Here is a 9,031-nt window from a genome sequence, read left to right on the forward strand (position 1 = left end):
ACCCTTCACCCTAAGGTCCCAAGGCAGGTTACAGCATTAAAAACAACATTAAAAACAATTGACAACAACAAATTGTCACCTTCTCCTTCTGTGTGGTTCACTGAAGGTTCCATTTTCTCCTCCTCCTCCTTCTCCTTCTCCCTTATTTCTGTTTTAGTTTCATCCAGTTTAGGTTCAACCGATTTCTCTTTGAGAGATTTTGATCTACCTTTCCTCAAGCTCATTCTTATCATCTTATTGATGTTTTGGGGCTCCTTTTCTTTGGGAAGGCGCTTGCCATCTTCACTCCCCTCCGTATGTTTTGCCAGAGATTTTGACTCTGATGGCGGCTCCATTTCCCCGTCCGCCTCCCTTATTTCTGCCTTATCTTCACCCACGTTGACTTCAGTAGATTTCTCTTTGGCAGATTTCGATGCCTCTTCACCGTCCATGTGTTTTGCAGGAGACTTTGGTTCTGCCGCTGGCTCCATTTCCCCATCAGTCTCTCTTGTTTCTGTTCTAAGCCCATCCGTGTTAGTATCACTTAATTTCTCTTTGAGACTTTGAGACTTTCTTTTCCTGGTGCTCAGCGTTTCTCTGATACCCCTGATGAAGCTTTTTGGCTCGTTTTCTCCTTGTTTATGCAAGGATGGACAGTCTTCAGGAGGACAGTGTGCACCTTCACTCTCCTCACTTTTTGCTGGAGACTCCGGCTGTGATGGCACTTCCAATTTACCATTCCTCCCGCTTATTTCTGTTTTATCTCCATCCATTTTAGCTTCAGCCAGTTTCTCTTTGGCCAGTTTCGATGCGTTCCTCCTGAAGCTCAGCGCTTCTCTGATACCCATGATGAAGTTTTTGGGCTCGTTTTCTCCTTGCTGACTCAAGGGCGGAGAATCTTTGGGAAGACAACCGCCGATTTCACTCTCTGTGCATTTTTCTGGAGACTCTGGCAACTCCATTTCCCCACTCGCCTCCCTTGCTTCTCTCTCTCTCTTTTTTACTGTGGGAGGCGGGGGGGGGGGGGCAGGGCAGGGAAAGAAAGCAAGAAAGTTAATCAGTATGTTACAGAAGTGGAAGGCAGGAAACAACTATTGCTGACATGTGCAGTAGACATCCACTATCAGTAAGGCCAGCTTTACATATGGGTGTGATGGCCTGGGACTCTGGCTCAGACTTGGAACCAGAGGAGAATCAGTCTGCACCAGATCTTTTGCCTCAGGCATCATCTGAACCAAGTCTGGAGCCAGATCCTGAAGAGCCCCAGTCTGCTCAGGTTCCCCAGCAACAAACACCAGCTGGGCCGAGTCAGGGGCCTGAGCCTGCCCTGGCTCCAGATGCGGGGATTACCTTGTTGCCTTCAGCTGGGCCATCACTTACAGCTGCTCCACTACAGGTTGGGTCAGGGGAGGCTGAGGTGGCTCCTGGGTTTACTCACCCACCGACGTCTCCTGAGCTGCAGAGACTCAGGTCTGAGAGAAGGAGAGACCTGAGTACTCGCAGGAGGAGTGCTCGCCTTCGGGCGAAACAGGGAGGTGAGTCGCCGGGGGATCAGGACCAGCCCCTACCCCAACAAAGATACAAGGCTGTCGGACCCTGCCCCAGGTTGCGGGAGCAACATCGCTGTATGCTAGATCCTGCCTGAGATCCTGTATCTGTCCGTGCCTGGTTTCCTGCCTCAGCCCTGTCGGACTGACTCCCAGCGGACCCTTTGGATTCTGGACCGGTTCTGGACCATGTTTCATGGGTTACCCCCGGGCCCAGCACAACGTAATAGTATCATTGCCTGACCATAAAAATTGTAAGGACCATTTTGGAGGGTGGTGTCTAGCTGACTGCTAGAGTGAAAAACAGCTCCAGATTAGATGCAAAGAGGCCTCTGCAAGCACAGAGAAAAAGTTTGGGCTGGGCGATTGTATCCAAGGACTGAGGCTGGATGAGAGATGGTGCGGCAATGAGGGGCAGAAGATGGCTGGGGGGAAGCTGAAACATCTCACATGACACATCCCCCCCCATAAAGCATATACAGTCACACTGCCAGCCAATTGCAGAGGCTGCTGTTGCACACCCACCCTGCCCCTTTCATTCCAGAAGAGATTTAAGCACCCATACACAGGATTGAATTAACCATTAAGCGAAATAAACACAGGCATCAAGAAAAAAAGGGGGGGCACCACAGAAACATTCCATTGCCGGATTTTTAACACTAATGGTCACAAATTGCTCAGCTGAGCATTCTTTTTCTCCGTTGAAGTACGTACATTAAAAATCCCAACAGAACAACTATGAAACAAGGCATGCCTTATCTTTGCTAACTCTAGAAGCAGATGTGTTATGTAATATTAGTTTTGAGGACCTGATCAAAGGCTTTGCAATTAGAAAAAGTAGAATTTCCACCCTAAAATATAAATACAAAAATAAGCATTATTTCCCATCTTACTGTAGGTTTCATTTCATTTTGGGGGGTGGGGGTGGGAAATGATTTTACAGTGTATATATTGAATTAGATAAATATGGGGACTAGGGCTGCCATATTTCAAAAAGTGAAAATCCGGACACCAGCTTTTTTTGGCAAAGTTGTTGAGCTTTTCTTTTCTTTTTGGAAAAATCACCAAAAAAATCTGCACTTCCCGTATGGGCTGCCATGCAGCTGGGTTTTTGATGGACGAATCCAGGCTATGTCTGGGAAACTCTGAATGTATGGCAGCCCTAATGGGGGCACCCAAATCTTTTAAGTGCTTAGGGCTCCTAAAGGTCTTATTCTGTCCCTGCCCACACACCACCCATAAGCCACATCGTTTGGTCCCAGGCTAAGACCATGGCATTCTCAGAGCCCTGGACAAAGCCTGCATGTATAAATCCCAGCCTGTCTGTCTGAGATCATTCATAAAACACGTTGATAGTCTCAGGACTTACACCAGGGGTAATAAACACAGTTTCCTCCTGTTGCTGTTGGACAGCATAGTCAGATCTGTCAGTTTGGGTTTTCTCAAGTTCTCATTTTTCTAATCTTAAATTACGGCTCTCCAAATTTCTTTGGCAATTTGCACTTTTTCAAAAATCACTGTGAAGATTCAGCAAACCAGTTCCCCCCTCACTATAGTGCAGTTTTCTATGATTATCACAAATACTTGCATATTTCTGCATGTTTTACCCTAATACATGCATTTTTTGACACATTACTTGGCTGGAGAATTGCATTTTCAAATTTGGAGAAGTGCAAATTTTGAAGCCTGGCTGCTTGCGCATCATTTTGAAAAATGCAAATTGGGCAGGTTTGCATTTAAAGAGCCAACTTAATTGAATTTCCAACCCCCATCCCAAACAACAATGAATCAACCCAACTGTCTCCTTGCTGGCCTGGTTATAACTGCTATAATGATGAGCTCCCACACTTTGAATTTTGCCACTCCGCCACTGGCCAGATGTGTTCAGTGCTACATCCAGGCATGTCCCTGACCTACTAAAAAGATGACATTCAATCTCCACACTATAATAGGGCTCCCTTCCTCTCTGTCAATCTGTTGAGTGAAGCTGAAGATGGAAAACCTCCAAGGATCCCAAGCAGGTCAAGGCAAGTCCAGGGATTGATTTTTCCCTGCGCCGCTTATTGGCCTGATCTCTGGAGTCGATTCAGTACTTGTTTCTGACCTGTAAGGCGAACCCTCGTTTGCACACTCTGCCTCGGTTAAAAGGGGCCCCGCAAGGTGCAACTCGATAGCTTAAGTTTTCTGAAATCAGAAATACGTCAATCGCCATGGTTACTGCTCTGTGGTTTTGAAACATGCAATCCGTTTTTGTAATGCCGTGTTTGGTAGGCCGGCCAAGTGTAAAGGGGGAAATGAAGCTCCTGTGCTTTTAATAATGTGTTGCGGAAGGATTTTCAGGAGGTGGAGCGGGGAAGAAAAAGTACAGCTAATGATTTATTTATTTTTAACGAAAGGACAGCACCTAGCTGTCCTACCGACACCCCACTTTTCCTAATTCTATGGCACCGTAGGATGGCAGCTCCCCAGCCCCCTCCCACACTAGACCCGTCCTTTCAGTGAGTGGTGTGACAGGCAGAAATACCACAGGGTGAGCTTTCCACCCATCGCTGCCACTTGTGGCTGCCTGGGAGGGCTTTGCCACCAAATTTTGATGGTCAAAATAGCTGCTAAAGCCCAGGAACCACGGCAGGCGAAGGAAACAGCAATCCAAGTTACAAAATAGAGAGAAAGACACTAGGAGAAAATGACAGCTCTTTCTTTCAGTTGAAAGAAAGGGATTTGAGTAACTATGGAGGTGGAAGAAACAGCAGAGTGGACCAAGATAGTTTCTAAGACCCTGTGTTCTGATTAGAGACGTGATATCCAATCACAGAACATTTCAGGATTTGGGCCTCTACCATTGGCCCTTAAACTCTTGAGTCACGATTCGCCGCTTGGAAGTTTAGACAGCCAATCACGTTGGGAGTGGGAGTGGCCCAGGCCTTCAGAAATGCATATAAGCAGTTGCTTTGCCCCTGTTGTCCAGTTCTGTTAGTTCAATAAAGGTTCTTGGTGTTAGCACTGTGTCTTGCCTTGTGGGAACCCGCCTACACTTCAGTTTCTATTCCCAATTTAATAGGAGTGGTGTTTGGGGAAGGTAGGAGAGCCCATCACACACAGAAAAAGACACACACCCCTAGCTGTCAAGCATTATATGCTTTGTGTGGGGAAATCTTCCATCTTTGGAATTTCCAGGTAAGGCCTGGAAGCCTGGACAGCTGCTGCCAGTCAGTGCCCACAGTATTGAGTTAGATGGACCAATGCTCTGGCTCAGTATAAGCAGTTTCCTATGTTGCTATCCCTCCTCCCCATGTTCTAATCTAGACCACATGTGATTATCCATCAGGTACTTTTATTCCCTCCAGGCAGAATGAGGGCCGTTGTGCACCAAGTGAGCCCATGTTCTAAATATGTATGGCATAAACACAAATCCCTGTGCTTTTATTTTATTTTATCTTCCATCGAAAGCCCTGGCATGAACTCTGGTTTTCCACGCCAATGGGATACACAACCATAGCAAAGCCCAGCATGGAGAGTTTGTGTGCGGAAGTGAGAGGCTGGAAGGATTAGGGGACGCCATAACCCAACAGCTGACTCCCAGACCTTTAATCGATGTAAAGGCAGGGCATTTTTCCAGCTGGAACTCAGCGGAACTCAGTTCCGGTACCTTTCAGGTGAGTGCCGTCGTTGCCATTCTAATAGAACAAAGGAGGTGTTCATGGTGAGTTCCGGCACCTCTTTTTATATAAAAAATAGCACTGTGTAAAGGGATAGAGAGCATTGCATTTGCGCTAACTCCATGTGGCTATTATAAACCATAGAAATGGGATTTATATAGTAGGTTTGCATACAAACCCCTTTGGTTGCAGTCCAGTGGCGTAGCGTGGGTTGTCAGCACCCGGGGCAAGGCAAGTAATTTGCACCCCCTAACCCGTGGATTTGCGCCCCCTAACCTGTGGATTTGCCCTAACCCCAGATGTTGCGCCCGGTGCGGCCGGCCCCCCCTGCACCCCCCACGCTACGCCACTGTTGCAGTCACAGACTTCTGCTGCAGTACATTTAAACCTCCCCTCCCCCCAAGAATCCTGGGAACTGTGGTTTATCCCACAAAGAACTACAATTCCCAGCATCCTTAACAAACCAAGTTGTTTTTGGGGGGATGTGTGCTTTAAATTTGCTTTGAGTGTAGGGTATGTATGCAGCTGTAGTAATAGCAAGCAGATTTATGTACCACACTTCCCACAAATGCACTTGGGCTCAAAGTGGTACAGAGAATATAAACAGTCCCAAAACAACAGCCATATCAAAAATGACAACATTGCTGAAACGGCCCAAGAAATCTTGCTGTCTGAAGAGAGGCTGGAAGAGCTCAAGAGGAACAGATCAGGTGTAGCTGTTGCTGCCCACCACCATCTGCCGCCCGAGGCAGTTGTATCACGGTGCCTAACAGCAGGGCTGTCACAGATTACTACATAACACTTACTACATAGCACTATTAACAATTCATTTAAAACAGACCAAATATTTACCATAGATTCCGGCGTATTAGGTGACGGGGCATATTAGTAAAGGTAAAGGGACCCCTTACCATTAGGTCCAGTCATGGCCGACTCTGGGGTTGTGGCACTCAACTCGCTTTATTGGCCGAGGGAGCCGGTGTACAGCTTCCGGGTCATGTGGCCAGCATAACTGAGCCATTTCTGGCGAACCAGAGCAGCGCAGGGAAATGCCGTTTACCTTCCCGCCGGAGCGGTACCTATTTATCTACTTGCACTTTGACGTGCTTTCGAACTGCTATGTGGGCAGGAGCAGGGACTGAGCAACGGGAGCTCACCCTGTTGCGGGGATTCAAACTGCCGACCTTCTGATCGGCAAGTCCTAGGCTCTGTGGTTTAACCTACAGCGCCACCCACGTCCCTTTAATGGGCATATTAGACCAGTGTTTTTCAACCACTGTTCCGCGGCACTCTAGTGTGCCGTTAGATGTTGCCTGGTGTGCCGTGGGAAAAATAGAAAAATTCGAAAGATTTAAAAATAAAGTATTTTATAATTTTTCATATTTCTGTTTACTTATTATTTCATAATAAAGTAATTATAAAATACTTTCTTTGTGTTTATTTGATTCCTATTCAAGAGAATTACTTTATATATAGTTGTCAGAGCTGCCTCAGGTCCCAGCTCACAGAGGACCAACGCCAGTCCGTTGTCATATAAAATAGTCTTTATTAAAGTTCAGTTTCCCATTTACAGCCACGGCGCGCAGCTCTACGTCTTGAACCTAGACCGCCGAAGCTCCGTCTGAATCTCCTCCCCCCCAAGCACCAGTTCAAGACCCTAGCCTTGCTCCACCTCTTCCTCTGCTCCCTTTTCCTCTGGGTCCGCCTGTCCGTCGGGGCTTTCCCCTTTCTAGACTCTTCTGACGCTGACTCTCCCGAGTCCTCCCCTTCCCTCCAGCGAGCTTTAGGACCTGGTTCCCAATCCTGGCTTCCTGCTGTCCCGCTCGCCTGCACATTTGAACTTGGCGCGCGCGCCCAGCCTGCCACCTTCCTTCTGACCGTTATGCTGCTCCTGTCGCTGCTCCCCTCTTCGGGAACGCTAGCTGGGCTTGACTCCTCCTCCCTGTTTGCTGGAGGAGACGCTGGCCCTGGCCTATGGGACTCTTCCCCCCCACTACGCTCCGGTGGGGAAACTGGTCCTGATTTCCAGCTACTGCTCTGGGAGTCTCCACTGACCCCCTGGCTCTGGTGTGTCCCCCCTGGGACCCCCCTTGCCCTGGCCATCGGCGCCCCCTTCTGGGAATCTTCTGATTCACTGGAGAGGCTCAAGGAATCTCTCGGGTCACTGTCATTCTGCTCTCCGCTGCCCTCAGACTCCTCCCCTTCGCTCTCCATCCTCTCTCTCCCCTGCGCCTCTCCTCCTGAGCCCCTGACAATAGTCAATATAGGCACAGAGTTAATTTTTTTAACATTTTCTAATGGTGGTGTGCCTCGTGATTTTTTTCATGAAACAAGTGTGCCTTTGCCCAAAAAAGGTTGAAAAACACTGTATTAGACAACCCCCCAAATTAGCAGCTGCAATTTGGGGGTTCCTCTTATAAGCCCAGTCGCCTAATACGCTGGGCAGCTCCGCGCCAGGTGAAAGCCGCCCAGTGCGGAGTAGAGCCCACCACTCCTGCATTCGGAGCCGCCACAGCAGCAGCGAGGGGCGGGCTCCACTCCGCTCCACGCCGCCCATACCCAGCGTATAAGACGACCCCCGACTTTTTTAACCTCTGTTCCAGGGTTAAAAAGTTGTCTTATACGCCGGAATCTAAGGTAAGTGTCTTTCGTGTTGATGGTTGCTTGTCTTCTACTCATAAAACTGGTAAATTATGCCTTATCCCCCATTTAATCTTGTAAATATCTAGGAGGAGGTGGTTCATATCCACCTAGGACACACAGACTATGATAGGGAACCCAAAAGGGACCTCCAGTCCTCCAGATGCAGTTCTCTTCATGACTCACCTGGTTTTCTTAAATCTGCAATTTCTCGCACTCCCCTCAGACAAACGGTTGTCAAGACACCTTCTCCGAAGAGGCAGGGCGTGATCTCATCTTCTTTTGGCTTTGCAAAACTTGACTGAACCCTGTACGGAGAGCATAACAGAGATGGAAGAGGGGGTATTTTAGGCTAAAACCAAAATCCTTTCGCTACCAGAGCTGGGTTCTTTGTGTGTGTGCGGGCGCTGCAAAAGGAAGTAAAAAAAGAAAAATACTCCGGTTACCCTTTATTTTACTTTCTGTTTGCAAGATGGAATAGACAAGCTGAGAACAGTTCCAAAGGTCAGTTTGGGGGAATTCCACCTCTGCTTGATTAATGATTTACACAGCAGAGTTTGCAGGAAGGCTTGGCACCCAGACAGCAAATATGTATATTTAAGATCCACACTGAAATGTTAACAAAACATGGCAGATTATGCTCGCTTGGCTTATTTCCTTCTGGGTTCCCCCTCCTTTTTCTATCCTCACAACAGCCCTGTGAGGTAGGTTAGGCTGAGAGGCAGCACCCAGGGAGCTTCCTGGGCGAGTGGGGATCCAGGGCCTAGTCTGACACTCTGACCACTAGGCCACACTGCCTCTCACACATAACTTCATGACTTGGCTTTCAATAATAATAATAATAATAATAATAATAATAATAATAATAATTACAATAATAATTTTTTATTTATACCCTGCCCATCTGGCTGGGTTTCCCCAGCCACTCTGGGCGGCTTCCCACAAAGTATTAAAATACAGTAGTCTGTTAAACATTAAAAGCTTCTCTAAAGAGGGCTGCCTTCAAATGTCTTCTAAAAGTCTGGTAGCTGTTTTTCTCTTTGACATCTGGTGGGAGGGTGTTCCACAGGGCGGGTGCCACTACCGAGAAGGCCCTCTGCCTGGTTCCCTGTAACCTCATTTCTTGCAGCGAGGGAACCGTCAGAAGGCCCTCGGCGCTGGACCTCAGTGTCCGGGCAGAAAAATGGGGGTGGAGATGCTCCTTTA

The 9,031-nt window shown here is 47.9% G+C and overlaps 1 protein-coding gene across 1 annotated transcript in view; it reads right to left on the reverse strand.

Annotated features, from left to right (window-relative positions):
* EXOC3L4 (exocyst complex component 3 like 4) overlaps window positions 1-8,289 on the reverse strand; it is a 42,417-nt gene extending 34,128 nt beyond the window's left edge. The window contains exons 1-2 of the mRNA XM_077923859.1: window positions 8,012-8,289; window positions 80-982 (exon numbers count right to left, since the gene is read on the reverse strand). Of these exons, the coding sequence (XP_077779985.1) occupies window positions 80-941 (862 nt within the window). The 5' untranslated portion in view covers window positions 942-982; window positions 8,012-8,289. The remainder of the gene's footprint in view (window positions 1-79; window positions 983-8,011) is intronic.
* Between the last annotated feature and the right edge of the window lie 742 nt (window positions 8,290-9,031).

Source organism: Podarcis muralis, chromosome 1, assembly GCF_964188315.1.
Source record: "Podarcis muralis chromosome 1, rPodMur119.hap1.1, whole genome shotgun sequence".
NCBI classification, from domain to species: Eukaryota; Metazoa; Chordata; class Lepidosauria; order Squamata; family Lacertidae; genus Podarcis; species Podarcis muralis.